Raw genomic sequence first — 15,602 nt, forward strand, 5'->3', positions numbered from 1 at the left:
AAAATATTGTAGGTTACGTTTGATTAATTTCAGGAGATAGTGTAGAATTAAACCAAACTGAACTAGTCTTCACACTTTCCAACGATTCATCGCTACGTTCAACACAAATGTCCAGACATACAGGAAAGTACAAATGTTCCATTAAATATTATCCTTTCATGGATTTTCTAATAACTTTATGATAACATGCAATCAATCACAGTACCATTAAAAAGAAAAACTGCAGCTTCTACTCTTCTTGGACATGCAAAATGAACATTTTTGATGTGTTTTTGGACAGAAAATCAACATATTGACCAAAAAAATGACTCCTTTTTTACATATTATTTTATTAGAAAAATAAGTATAAAAATATAAATATAAAACAGTATGACCTGGCATTCAAACAGCATGAAATCCGTGTATGACAGTTTCCTACGACATACACTTTCCATTACATGTTACACCTATATGATGAAATGAATTCACAGTTTGACAAATAAACTGCACCAACCATTCACATGAACATTGCTTGTCAAACAGAGATAGCAAATATTATTATAGGATGTCCATCATTTAAAAACACTATGTACATTTACAGCAGTTAATGGAGTTGGCTGGAAAAGCCTTTCTAACAACCCACCCCCCCATACCAAGCCAGTACCAACGAACACCGATAGTATACAATACTACTATCTCTCAGGTTGAATACAAAACACATTGTCCACACCATTGTTCACAAAAATCCTAAAGTTTAAAGGCATCTTTACTGATTATGACCAAAGACAGCAAGATTTATAGATTTAGTCCATGAATGAAAAAATCAAGCTCAGTTCAGGTCTTGGTTTCCATCCACATGAAGGTCGCGGAGTTACGTGTGCGTGCACGCCTGTTTGTGCTTGTGCACACACAACTAAATCAAAGAGACAACCCGTTAACTAGCTAGCAAACTAGACAAACAGATAGTTTGATAGATAAGTAGACAGACAGTCGACTAGCTGGCTAGCTAACTAACTAGCTGTCATGCTAGCAAGTTAAACGGACACTGAAGATGGTTTTGGGCAAAAGAGAGAGAGAGAGAGACTAATAGCTGGTCTAGGTCTCTCTATCGGGGCTCCTCCCTATGTACAACTCTGCCAGCTTTTTGAACTGCGGTCCCCAGTTGCTGAGGTAATCGTAATCCTGGTCGCCCTCAGTGGCGGCGGACTCCAGCGAGCTGAGGGATTCGGCCAACGAGCCAGTGCCCTCGTAAGCGTACGTGGCCAGCGAGTCATAAGGGGGCGCCGTCGGGTCCGAGTCGTTCTCCTGAAGCCTCCCGTTGATGAAGTCTCTCACATCCGCGTTATCCTTTATGGGCGATGTCCTCCGAAAAGGAAACAGCATTTCGGGGATGATGTCCCTGCGTAGCTTGTTAGTTTCCATCACCTCTGGGTTGCGCAGTGTGCCGATATCAAAGGCCTGCGTGTCCTCCTCTCCTCCGCCTTCATCGTTGTAGCTGACAACGTTGTCTCTGACATCCTCTTTGGAGATGATCAGAGGCTCCTTCTTCCGCTGTCTCCTCAGGGCAGCGAACAGCACCACGATCACTGCAGGAAAACAGAGAGCGGGAGAGCAGCATAAGTTTGGTGCCTCCTAACATGTCATGTATATTAGGGAGGGAGATTATAGTCGCACATTTGCTGGCAGCGACAAATCCCTCACACCGCCTAAGGTCTTCACCTTCTTTTATTAAAGAGCCAGTGAGAAAGCTTTTCCTGCCTTTTCCCCCTGAATGGCACATTCACTTTGTAAAGTGCTCTGCGGTTGGAGGATCCCTTTTCATACACTCCAGCGACTCAAGCCTCATTTCATCTGGGGCATAAAAGACAGCCATGCGGAGCACACATGTTCTCAGCATGTGATGACGTGATTGCACATTTGAAAATAAAGCCGTGATGTTTGGGTAAAGAGGACACAGCTTCTTATTCAGCACGCCATTTTCACCTGAGGTCCTCTTCTTCATCCTCATGTTTTGTTCTCACAGCAGGTGCCCCCGTTGCCGACTCGCCTCCCCACCTGGGTGCTGATTACACCGCCTCCAGCAGGGGTTGGTGAAGGTTATTTAAAATATTCGTGATAAAAGTATGGGACTGACCACTGCCCGGTTTCATACGGCGTGAAAGCCTGCTGTGAAAGCTGCCAGATATGGCGAGCCGTTGCAGCCCATCGGAGTCAAACAGAGGTGAGAGAGAGGCAGTCTGTCAGGGGGCTTCAAGCATCAGATAATGAGCAGATGTCATGATATTTTGCTCAAAAGGAGAGCATGAAGTGTAACCTTCAGTGCACCTACATGCTGATGGAGATCTGCTTCCCAGCAGACACAGAGCTGGGTCTTTGGAAATAAAGATGGGCAGACGCGAGAAATTTAATTTCTTGAGTCGGTTCTTCTGTCAGTCAGGTAGAACGTCAGACTTAAGTCAAGTTTCACTTGAAAAACATTTGTTAAACACAAAGATGGACCGATTATTTGACCAAAGATCAGAGTCACAATTTTCTTTACCAGATCACCAAATAGGTGCACATGTTTCTGATTTTTAGCTCATGTGTATCTTTGACTTTCTTCATATAGTTTATCTCAGGGATGGGCAAACTATGGCCCAGGGGCCAAATGGGGCCAGTTATGCTAATTAATCTGGTCCGCCAAACTGGAATAAATTCTATTAATAATCCTTAAATATATTTTATTTTCCCTGTAATTCTGCTGTCCCCCATAGATTAAGCCCTACAGAGAAATTGACCTTGTTTGGGTGCAGAAAGTTATTCTGCATTGGAACGTAGTGTTTCTCTAAGTTTAAAGGTTGTTCCTTGATGGACATCAACCCATTGGTGGAATTGGCACTAAAATAAGAACAAAAACTGCAATTTAAAAAAAAAAAAAAAAAACTCTCCACTCTCCAAAAAAAACACCCCATACATCTGCTCCTGGTCGGCCCTTCGGTCAAATCTTAGGACCCTCAGTGGTCCATGAGTCAAGAAGTTTTCCCATCCATGGTTTAACCCTTTGTAAACCGTCTTTTGGCAGTTTAAATAAAGTTGTAAATCATATTTAAAACACACCTTCCAAATGTTAATATACTGAAAGATAGAAAATTATGTAATTTAACAAAAGCTCTGTAATTTGTTAAATTTAAAAACATATTTAAAATTGATGAAAACTAATCATTTTAAATTTCAAATTACAGAACTTTTGTTGATTGACCCAATGTTTCACTCTAACGGTGTAACTAGAATAACCTAAGAAATTGGGATTGGATATTTCAGGTTTTTTTTTGTCACTTTCCACTTTCATGTAATGTTGTTACTTTGTCTCAGTTTTACGACATCAGATCTCTTCTATTCTCCCTTGATCACAAACATTTAATGCTCCACACCTAAAAGTAAAACTAAAAGAGAAAAGCAAAAGTATTCCTTCAATAAAGAAAAGATCTCAAAGCTCAAACTCATTAATTTTGCAAACATGCAGCATTTATTCCAGATAGAATCAACGTATTTTTTTTAAAAAGCAAAGCTTTAAAGGAGAGAAAAAAAAGGAGTGCATACATTTGAAACATTCATTGTAATGCCAGCATAAGATCCTTGCATCATTTATTTATCGAGATCAATAAACTGTAGGGTAAACAAAATCCATATCTTCTAGTATCTAACCCATAAAATATCTATAGATATATTTTCTATGTGTTTTTGCTCTGAACTCCTTTGATTTGTTAGCGGTGACCTCCAAGCATTTACAAAACAAGTTTAATATCTATTCATTTATTTTCTAAACCTTTTCCGTGTTTGGGGTCATGGGAGGCTGGATTCTACCCTCAAGGACAAAGGCGGCAACATCCTGGACGGTTTGCCAGTCATATCTACGTTCATTTTTGTTTTTTCACATTGACAGCCTTTATAAGGGCTCAGGAGAGCTGAAGTTCTATTCCAGGTGAGAGCACTTATTAAATCATTTTACGTCCTTGACCAAAAGCACATTTTCTTTTTTTTTTTTTCTTCTTTTTTTAAGATTTTACATGAGGAAAAATTCATGGAACATTTACTTCAGCAACAATAGTTTGAGGAGCGTACAGCATAGCTATTGTGATTTTAAAAAATTAAAGTTGCAGCAAAACATTTTTGTGATACTTCTGTGATTTCAGAGCACTGGTGGTGCATCTAGAAGAGTCATTCTGAGGAGGAACTGCCAGAAACCTGATACTTATTCTGTCAAATTACTTCATCAGAGTTGCAAATTACTGATAGTTTGCTCACACCAGTGTTTCTAATGATGCTGGTTATCCACTACAAACCATTTTTATGGAGGTTTAAATCCTCAAAAATGTTCAAATGTCCCTTCTAGGTGTTTTTCTGCTTTCTTATCAACATCATGCCAGTTACTAACAGTTCTGACCATTGTAAAGTACATCTTCAGTAGGTGTGGTTAATTTTAGCCACTGCTGTTTGATTTTTACAAAATTTTTACATTTTATCCATTTAGTCAGTTTTTAAACGTGCAAATGGTAGTTCATTTTAATGTTGTTTTGAGTAAAAGCTGTAACGATCTTTATAGGATGATTGTCAAGAGTTAAAATGAGTTTAAGGATTAAGTCAAAAAGCAAAGAAGTCAGAATCATAATCACAATCTTACATGCCTGTCTCTAGAATAGTGATGACACTACATCTCCCAACAACCCCAATACACACTCCACAGATGCCTTATAGATGACTCTCATTGCCAATCACACACAGGACATTTAAGGACTTCTCAGTGCGGAGTATTGTTTGAGTCACTCTGCCTGCATTACCCAGCATTTCTATCCGGACCTGATCTCCTGTTTCCGACCTTGCTTCTTCTCTGATTCCATGCCACCTGCCTTGACCCTCGCCTGGACTCTGACAACCCTACTCTCTTCTTAAATGACCCCATGCTCGTGACTGACCTCTGCCTGTCTGACCCTGATTTAGCTTTCTGGACTTTAAGCTGTATTTTCAAATCTGTGTTGATTTAACATCTAAGCAAACACTCAAATGTCATCTGCATGGAAGCTAACTATAACTTCAGACAATTTTTAAATTAATTTGAGCTCATTTTGGAAGATTTGTTTGATTGAAATTTAACCCATTTAAAAAAATTAGTTTAGATAGAAAACATATTAATATATTTATTTGTATGTGCTTCATATTGAGAATAGTAGATTCATCCACAAACCAACGACTTTTGATGATAAAGTTGTATTTACTATAATTTAAAAGGAAGTTAAATCTTTAAAAAGGCAAATTCAAAACATTAATACACCAACAGTACATGTCAGTGAGATAATTTGATTTAAAAACTGATTTTTTTTAAATTAAAGATAATATGCTGACTAAATGTTTCATGTAAAACTGAAGGGAAAATTGATGGATCACAAAGATAATAGAAGTTTGCTCCTTTCAGTCACCAGTTGCATTGTTTTGTTTTATGTTGTCAAGCATATTTTAGGTATTTTTCCTGAATTGTCAAAGAGAAATTTTAAAAAGGGGGGAAAAAAATACATCCCATTAATTTAAAAAATAGAAAGTACTACGGTAGAGTTCACTTGACAGTCTTTCTAGATGTTTTCTTTCTCCCAAGTGATCAGTCATGGAGGTAAATAAAGCTTTTCCTGGAATGTGAGTCTTGTGAAGCATCTCCACTTCAGCTCCCTTTGATTAATCTTTTCATCATTAATTTACCAAAGAGCGATATTTTCTGTGCATGCTGAAATCATTTATGAGTGCTGTGATTTAGTGTTGTTTGAGGGCTAGATTTCTTTTCATCATTGTGCTGAATGTTTTAATCATTGTTTTAATTTACTCCGATGCAGAGCTGCTTTCAGCCGCAGCAGTGATCAGCGACAGAATCACATCTTTTCACCAGCATTTCTTTTTTGATTGCAGTAAGTTGGCAGTCCGGGCTTTTAATCGATCGCCTGATTGTAGTGATAGACCTTTAATAGCAAAGATTTACCCTCCATGTGGCCACTCAGCAGCAAGTCCTCGAGCAAGCAACTCTCTGTGGTCCATGTTATTGACTTTTTCACCCTGAATTGGCTGCAAAATGAAGCATATGGAAGTAAGTCCTGTCTGGAGCGAGCAGCAGCTTGGCTGGGCAATCATTTCAGTCGTGGTAATGCTGGTCGATGTGGGGAGAACAGATGACCGAGGATCTGCGTTATGTGAATGCAGCTTGACTTTTGAGGTGTCGCTCGTCTAAGGATGTGGAAACATAACGGATCACCTCCAACCTCTGACCTCTTTGGGGCACCTGATATCATGCATCCATCCATTTTCCAAACCGATTGAGTCCCTATTTGGAATGGCTGGAGCCTATCCCACCACACTGTGGGGAAAAGCGGGGTTCACCATGGAAAGGCCACAAAATCCCACCTTTAGATTCACACCTGGGGACAAATTAGTCACCTATGAAGTATGGTTTGGACTGTGGGAGGAAACCAGAGAAAACCTGCATATGAATCCAACACATGCTCGTCACATGTTGACTTTTGGAAGTGGAAGTCATCAGTTAACATTCTTGATAACACAATTCCATTTTTGTGCTAGAAGTTATCAAAGGGTAATCCTTACTCAGCAGAATGATGACACAGAGCAGGATGGCCACCAGAGCTCCAGTCGTGAGGCCGTCTGAGAAGGGCAGGACCTCAGGGTTACACGTCTGCATGTTTCCACGGCTGTCACAGGCACACACACGCACAATAAGTGTACTGGTGCTGCTCTGGATGGGGTAGTCGTTGTCAGAGATCACTACTGGCAGGAAGTACATGCTCATCTCCCGCCGGCTGAACCCTCCCCTCCTGGTCAGGATATTGGCAGTGTTGTCTGTGGAAGAGAGCAAGAGCGTAAAGTTCAAGACTTCCAGATCATGAGAGAGTCAGAAGCTCTGCAGTTGGGTGATGCTTCAAGCATGTCATCATTCAGGTTTGATGATTTGGGTCAATAATTGGTAGAAGATTCAGGGAGAAGATCAGATCTTACCTTCTCTGTCAATGATTGTAAAATTTGGGTTGGAGGCACTTATACTGAAGACAAACTTGTGTTGTCCAACGAGAGGCTCGTCTGTGTCGACAGCACTTATCGTCTGAATGAGCTGCAAAATACATACATCAACTGTTAGACATCAGAAAAGAACTGCTTCTGTTTTCATAGAGAACAGAACAGACGTCAGATTCACCATTTAATCTGCTGTTTAGATGAACATGAAAGCTTGAATATCAGAGTCTATAATAGAAATGAGCACAAATGGTTGAAAGTTTTCACGAAACCTGCAGCTATGTTCTACTACAGTCCTGGGAATAGAAGTATGAGAAGTAAATACAGCCTGAAAGGACCACAACCATCGACATCTCACTACAAACTAGGATATCTAATATTGATATGTGGCCCTCTCCCACTCACAGAGAACCCACCAAACTCAGCCTGCAGACGCAGAAGAACACAGAAACTCGATTGAAGCTGGAACAGCGGCACAGACTGCTGCAGACGCTGCTTTTACTTACTGCACGTCGTCATGATTAAACGTGTATATGTCGGCGTTTTCTGCACATTTTCATTTAAGGATTTTTAACCCTAGAGAGTTGCTTGATGGACACTAAGTGGATTCCAGTTTTGTCAATGAACTTCCTGATGAAGCTATTGACACTTTTAGCTAGACACCCCCTCCCTTGTAAATCAATGTATTGATTTACAAACAGCTATCTACACATGTAAGGTATTTGGGGAGTATTTCAAAGTCTAAATGTGGCTAATTATCTTTCTAACCTTTTTGGTAAAACATAAACCCTCTCAGACGCTGAGACCCTCCAGTTCTGGTCTGGTAGTCATTCCCTCCAAACAACCAAATCTGTGAAGAGGTTTTCCTTTAAGGATTTTAAAGATTTATTTTTCTATCATAGTTACTTGTTTCTTTTAGTTTGTTGATTGTTTAGCATTCACATCTTCACGTTTCATTTAATTTCCAGGAGTTTTTATTTTAATAAACATTTTTCAATTTAATTAAAAATATTGTCCTAATTCTGTTTTTATGTGGATCAAGTAATTAAAAAGGGAAACTTACAGAAAAAAAAAAAACATTCACGTCTAATACAAAAGCTTAAGGTTTGAGCTTCATGTCACATCCACCACATTTACGAGAAATATTAATATTGGTATCCAAATCCTCAGTATTGTCATTTTTACACTAATAATATTTCAAACATACTACTCATTTTTATTTATTATATGTTTATAGTCCTGTTCAATCTTTTTTTAATCTATTTTCAAAGCGTGCCCGGTGGTCTTTTCATTACGATTATTTTTAGCCAAAAACAAAAACAAAAAAAACAAGAATAAAATACTTATTGTTTTCTAGGACACAGTTCCATTGGAATTTCAACCTCTAAATTGCAGGCAGGACTACTAGCATGCAATAAGCATTTCCTCATTTCCCATCCTCCTTTTGTCTACACTCTCTCCCACTAGCTTTCAGCCCCTCACAACCTCAACCAAAATTGCAAAAAAAAAATTGCAGCAATATTGTTTCTGTCAGGAATCCACCAGCCAATGCCACCTCCAACCACAAGAGGGAGCTATCGCCAGAGTATTGACTGTTTCCACTGCCTTCTCACTACATCTCCCAGCATGCACCACCTCCCTTTGCAAGTCTTCACCAACCATTCATCCAGCATATATTCTGCTCTCTAACCTGTTCAGTGCGGAGTCTTGTTGAGCATTGCTGACAGTCTGAGCGTTCTTCTAAGCCTGTTTCTCTGTGTTTTGACTCCTGCCTGCCTCATTCTTTGTTTTTTCACTTTTGCCTGGTTTGGCATCTCTGTTCTGTCTGATTCTTGTCTTTTTATCTTGACATTTAATACCCGTTTGCACATGGATCCAGACCCTTCATCACACTATCCAGCCGTACAGTTCTGATCCAGATTCCAGCTCAGACGAGGAAAACAAAGACGTTCATGGATCTATTTGTCTGTACGTAGATGATTAGAACAGGGCGGAGACGGGAGCTTGTTGTTTGTAGATTTGATGTAACTAAAAGCTTTTCCAAACAGCATTTTTTGTCTGATACTGATTCACTATTTGTGTAAAAAAATACTCAAAAATGTATTTTTTTTCATCAGAGAAATGCCATAAGAGCACCGTTTTCAGCGGAGTGGGTCTTTACATTCTTTTAACCATCACATTTGGTTTTTATCATTGTTTATATTTCCAGGCTTTTCTCAGTTGGATCTCCTCCCCGTTCCAGCTGCTGGAGCTCTGGCTGGGGACCTGGCTCACCGCCTTGCTGTGGTGATGCTGGAGCCCCCCCACCCCGGGCTGCTGCACTCAGCTGACTACACATCAACCCCCGAGGAAGAGGATTTAACTATTAGCATTTCCACCCACCTACTTCATTTGGGTTTCTGTGATCAGGCTAATGAACTATGTTTACCTCGTGGTTCAGGCGTGTTGGGTGGTGTTAAAGAGTGTTAAGAGTGTGAATAAAATTGGTTAATGGATTTGTATCTCTAAACTGGGAAGTCTTTCGTTCAGACGTCTTTTGGTCCTAATTGGGGGGAAAGACTCAGATATTTCCTGCAATGATCCATGTTCTCCCTAATTGATGTATTTCCCACAGAAGGCCGAGAGTTTCAAGCACCTGTCCTGCTTTGACGTTCTCACAGACGAACGTGTCGTAGGACATGGCGAACTCGGGGGCGTTGTCGTTGACGTCCAGCACTTTGATGAACACGGGCACGCGGGTGGTCTGTCGAGGGTTGTCTGCAACAAACCAAAGCATAATTAAATCGATCAAACACTAAAACAAATCAAACTAAACATATTTGAGATGATTGCTCACTTATTTCTGTAGCCACCACAGAGATGTTGTGCCACTTGGACATTTCTCTGTCCAAAGCCTTCAGGGTTGTGATGGTGCCGTTCACAGAGTCGATGTTAAACAGCCGCTCCAGATCGGTGTGCCGATCAATGGAGTATCTGCAGCAGCAACATCAGAGGCATTACTTCCAGGTAGAGCTGCCACGATTAGATAGATAGATAGATAGATAGATAGATAGATAGATAGATAGATAGATAGATAGATAGATAGATAGATAGATAGATAGACAGCTTTATTAATTATAAATGATCCAGTTTTATTTAAAAGTGGATTAACCGACTAATCCACTTTTAAAATAGTCGAGAACTAATTTAATAGTCGATTAGTCGTTATATTATATGGAGTCAGAGTGTAGTAATGTGGAAAGTTATAATGGTATTCTGCTAGATTTATGGACTATTTTGGCATTTATTACAGTTTTTAGGGTAATTTGGTGTTTAGCTAATATTTCAGCTACATGCTAGCTATTTTGACTAATTTAGGATTTTTTTGTTTGTTTGTTTTTAGGCTGATTTGAAGTTTAGCTAATGCTGCAGCTGCAAGCTAGCTGCTTTTGCTAACTCAGCCTAATTTTTGGGCTAATTTGGCATTTAACTAATATTTTAGGTGGCTTTTAGCTTCAGCAATTTTAGCTATCAATTTCAGCATCTTCAGCACTAGCATTTTAGCAGCCAAATTCAGCTTCCAGCATTCACACTAGTATTATTGCAGGTAATGCTATATATCTAGTTTTTAGTTAGTTTAAAGCTATTGAGGGTTAAGATGTGTGCTTACATCCAGTTTGCGAATAACCCAATTAGTTGACTAATCTGAAAAAATAATCGATGATTAGTCGACTATTAAAATAATCGTTTCTGGCAGCTGTACTTCCATGTATGCACTTATTTCTGCCTCTCCAAGAAAACATTTGTTCTCATGAGACCCTTCACTTTTTATAATCCTAAACTCTTTCCAGCCCCCCCATCGACAAAAAGATGCTGTTTCCTTGAGCCAGCTCATTTGTCATAGTCACCCATCACTCTGAGTGTGAAGGAGTGAATATGCATCACAGTGCGCCGTGCATTATGGGTCGAGAAGTGCACAGCTCTGTGTTGGAGACGACGGGCGCCATATGTGCCGAATGGCGGCTCTGAGCTGTGTGAACCGATACAGCAAATTAGACTCTGACTTTGTGCAGAGCCACAGAGGGCTTACATAATCCTGGGAAATAAACAGTGTGTGTGTACGCACTTAACAGGACTGCCGGCATGTTCCGCGGGGAAATCACCAGAAGGGACACATGAATAATATGCTTTTCTTCTCTTTTCTGCGCTCACACGGCTGCCTGATGGATTAGATAAAGCGGCGTGCGCACATTTTTATTATCGCTCTATAAAAACGCATGAAAGACTTTCTTTATGTACAACTGCTCTCTAGTGTTTGAATTGATTTTAGACTTGTATAATTAAAGCTAGAAGAATATGCTTTGAAACAATCAAACTGCTGCAAAAACGCCCACTTAAGCTCTTGAGGAAATTTACAAGCTATTCGTCTATTTGTTTGGCACTTCAGCTTCATTGCTACTTACTTGACGGGCTTGTCGTCGGCGTCGGGGTCCCTGGCCGACACCACCCCCACGAAGCTGCCGGCAGCTGTATCCTCGTGCACCTCGATGATGTAGGGGTTCATGCCGAACAGAGGGGGCTCGTCCACGTCCTCCACCGTCACCTTGACCGTGGCGTAGTCTTTGAATTGCAGACCGTGAATGAACCTGGCGTCCAGGTAGGTGTTTCTCACCTCCACTCTGAACTCATATTCCCGCTTGCTTTCATAATCCAGTGTCTAAAGATGAAAGAAGAGCAGAAGAGACTTTTCCATGAGAGCTGCCGCCTCCAGGATTTTGATTCGCAATTTACCACATTTCATTTGTCTGCCTTTATCTTCGTGTGCCTCTAAGTTCAGAGCTACAAATCCAAGTCAGGATCTGGAAGGTCTTAGAGAAAAACTAGAAAAGAAAGTTCCCTTTCAAAAGACTCGTTGGTATTTTTCATTTTGTGGGCTTATAGTATCAGATTTTAGCCCAGAAAAATAAATAAATAAAAGGTTGTCATATCTTTCCAAAATTAATCATTTTCAGGGGGACTATTCTGATCTTAGGAGCTGATCTTAGGTGCTGTTCTGTCCTTCACTGATTTGGAAGGTTACAGGAAAGGAAAAAAGCAATATTCTGACTTCAGCTAAAACATGCAATGAGTTTAGACTTAATTCTCCAAAAAGGGAATAGTTTTGTAGAACATATGTTCAGAACTAATAATAGGCCAGCCAGCAAGGCCAAGTGGGCCCACATGGTTTAAAAGTAGCAGAAAATGTGGGTCCAAATGAGTTTGTCCACAGTTTCTGGGGTGGCCCCACGCGTTGTCCCACATCGACTTCGGTGGGGAATCAGTGGGTCAGTGTGCTGCTCTAGCCAGCTGCCCGGTGGACAGCGTAGCATGCTAGTAAGCTCCTCTGCAGCAAGCTAGTGAGCTCTTCTGTAGCATTCTAGCGAGCTTCACTTTAGCATGCTAATGAGCTCAACTATAACGTGCCGGCAAGTTCCTCTACAGCGAGCTAGCGAGCTCTGCTTTATCAGGCTAATATACTCCGCTGAATTGACCTATAAGCTCCGCTGTAATGAGCTAGTGAGCTCCGCTGTCCACCAGACGGCTGGATAGCATAGCGAGCTAACCCACCGAGTGTCCACTAAAGCTAACGCGGACAAACCCATTTAGGGCCCACATCTTCTGCCCACTTTTAAACCGTATGGCCTACTTAGCCTTACTGGCTGGAAGGCGACTAAACAAGGAACAACAGGGAAGAAGATACCGTGACTTCTGACATGAGATAAGCAACATCAAATGCTTTCATTTTATTCAACGCTTACTAAGAAACTCTTAAAGACATAAAGGATGCCCCACATTTTAAATTCTAGACTCATTTTTCACTATATTTAACACTATTGTGGCTGAGACATCTTCAGAAGTCCACTTCTGGTTTGATGAATCCCTACAGCAGCAGAGAATCTAACAAAATATGGTTTTAAAGCAACAAGAGGGACGCACTTTCTTAATGATGACGACTCCTTCTTGTGTCATTTGATCAGTGATGATGTTGAAAGTGTCGTGACCCCCAACGATGGTGTACTCCATCTCGGCGTTACGACCCACATCTGGATCATCAGCTCTGATTCGGCCCACGGCGCCACCGATCTCCGTCGACTCCACAGCAGTCATGCGGAAGGAATCTAAGCATGACATTAATGGAGGGAAATTCATTCCAGACGTTTCTGCCAGCAAGCTTAATGTAATCAGAGGATTTAAGAAACATCTCTTCAGCAGAGTGGCAACAACGAGGTTTTGTGAGGAAAAGCTACTCACGGTTGGCGAAGCGCGGCGGACTGTCGTTGACGTCCGAGAGGGTGATGCTGACGGTGGTGGTTCCTGAAAGTCCTCCCATCTGTCCTGCCATGTCCTTGGCTTGGATCACCACCTGGTAGTTTTCCTTCACTTCTCTGTCCATGCCAGGTAGGGCTGTCTTTATGGTGCCTGCAAGACAAACTGACTTCAATATATTTCTCTTTCGCAGTTTTTTGTATTTTAGTGTCTCACTGAAAATGTGATAAGATCAAGATCAATTTGTCTCCATTTCAAACTATGTCTCCAGCAAAATTACATTTATGCGCTTCTGATTTAGTTTGTCTGTTTTCAAAGGAAATCTAATTTCTGATTGGATTTAATTCTATAGCAATGTTGTGCCAGAATCAAGATTGCTCCTTTTTATTGTCTGCATAGACAGTCTCCGTTCTCGAGGTTGGTTTAAAGTCCATGGATTTCACGGTAAAAGTGCTTTCTGATTTAAATAAATGGGAACTTTGGAAAGCTTTAGCCTAAGCTGCTACTTTTGAGGTACAAGCCATCATCAGAACAAAAGGACATCTGTCATCAGTCACATTGGCAAGTTGGAGCCAAACTCCTTTCATGGTTTTGGGAAGTCTGAAATCTCAATTTAACCTGGCCTTGTTTAGGTAAAATGGTCGAGTCTTTAGCCTTGTGACGAGTCACACTGAGGACTTTGTCTCAAATACACCTACAGGTGGACAAGGGCTGACAAAAAAGTGGTCAAATCTGTACAGGTGAATCATTAAGGTCGCTCAGTGAACCCGTACAGAGAAAATATTAATCCACATTCAGTTTTGGACGCGATAAGACGCCGCTTTTTACGCCCATCTTGAGACAACACAAGACAGCGTAAATGATATAAGAATGTGTGTAAAAAACAACATTATTGATAGCCAACACATTTACATATTCCGATCATCACATATTGACTGTTGGCTAAGGACCCCTCTACGCCAAAAATTAATGTTTTGACTGTCCTTAACTCGTCATTTGACGTGCTGGCAGTTCCAATTAAATCAAGGGTCCAGTCACTTTTATAGGACGTGGCATCCTAACCTTAACCCGGTACAGAACACGGATCGGTACCAAACGTGAATCCATACCAGACCTGGGTTGGAACCTGATACAGATCAATACCAGTAGCCTAACCCTATCCTGGTCCTCGTATGGTACCGTGTCCAGAACCAAAGCAGTGTTCGTGACCAGTACCCAACCTTAGCCTGGTCCACATCTGGTGCCGTGTCCAGAACCAGTACCACGTCCGGACCCAGTACTAATCTATGTCCAGTACTGTGCGTCCCAAACTTGTCATTTTTCTGGGGTCTGGTCATTTTGTAGGACGCGGTATCCTAACCCTAACCTTAACCTGGTGCCGAACATGGATCGGTACCAGAAGCAGATCTGTACCAGTTCCAGACACAGTCCTGGTATCCTAACCCTTGCCTGGTCCGCATCCGGTGCAGTGTCCAGAACAAGTACCATGTCCGGAACTGGTACCGATCCTAGTCTGGTACTGATCTGACGGTATCCTAAACCTCACCTTAATCCGGTACCAAACACGGCTCGGTACCGGATTAAGGTTAGATTTAGGATACCGACGCGGTCCATGTTACTGGACCAGTACTGGTTTGCAGCCTGGAAGTTTGGGGGCGTTGATTTAATTGGTACAGCCAGCACATCAAAAAACGACGAGTTGGGGACGACCATAACATGATGCGGAGGGTTCTTAACCAAACGTCAAAATGTGACAATTTGGGGCTTAAAATGTTTGAATGGTGATTTATGACCCTTTTGGCTCGCCATATGTGTCCAGCATTCATGCACGAGCAGGAAGTGGCCAGGACCAGTCCATCCCCATGCAGGTGCATGTAAGTAATGTTTTGTCATGTAGGATCTTGGTTAGAAAAAAAAAAGTAAATTTGTTATAAAAAAGAGTGTGTGGAAAATGGATACATACATCATATATGTATTTTTTAAAACTGAACTGGCCATTTTTAAAATGCACAAAACCCAGTTATTCTCATTTTAGACTTTTTCAAAAAGGTTAGAAACAACAATTTGCAAAGCAGGAATTTAGCTTTAAAAAGCCAAAACCCCCCCTCCTCTTTCAGCTGTTAAAAAACTCCTGCAATCAGGGGAGAAAATGTGGTGATGAAATTGGCATTGATCGTCCCATTTGTGATGCGCCAGCCAATCAGTGCACCTCCCAAAAAGTCAGAAAGAGCCCGTCGCAGGCAATCTGTGGCCAAATAACATGAATAATAGCTTTGAAAAGCTTTTTCAGGCTTTTG

General features: G+C 41.1%; 1 protein-coding gene across 2 annotated transcripts in view; it reads right to left on the bottom strand.

Annotated features, from left to right (window-relative positions):
- Positions 1–309: 309 nt before the first annotated feature.
- cdh10a (cadherin 10, type 2a (T2-cadherin)) overlaps positions 310–15,602 on the bottom strand; it is a 35,710-nt gene continuing 20,417 nt past the window's right edge. For both annotated transcript variants that reach the window (XM_024280455.2, XM_036217434.1), the window contains 8 exons: positions 13,291–13,458; positions 12,976–13,157; positions 11,463–11,716; positions 9,857–9,993; positions 9,656–9,777; positions 7,006–7,117; positions 6,598–6,849; positions 310–1,565 (listed from right to left, as the gene is read on the bottom strand). In XM_024280455.2, the coding sequence (XP_024136223.1) occupies positions 1,075–1,565; positions 6,598–6,849; positions 7,006–7,117; positions 9,656–9,777; positions 9,857–9,993; positions 11,463–11,716; positions 12,976–13,157; positions 13,291–13,458 (1,718 nt within the window). In that variant the 3' untranslated portion in view covers positions 310–1,074. The remainder of the gene's footprint in view (positions 1,566–6,597; positions 6,850–7,005; positions 7,118–9,655; positions 9,778–9,856; positions 9,994–11,462; positions 11,717–12,975; positions 13,158–13,290; positions 13,459–15,602) is intronic.

Source organism: Oryzias melastigma, linkage group LG20, assembly GCF_002922805.2.
Source record: "Oryzias melastigma strain HK-1 linkage group LG20, ASM292280v2, whole genome shotgun sequence".
In the NCBI taxonomy this organism is placed as follows: Eukaryota; Metazoa; Chordata; class Actinopteri; order Beloniformes; family Adrianichthyidae; genus Oryzias; species Oryzias melastigma.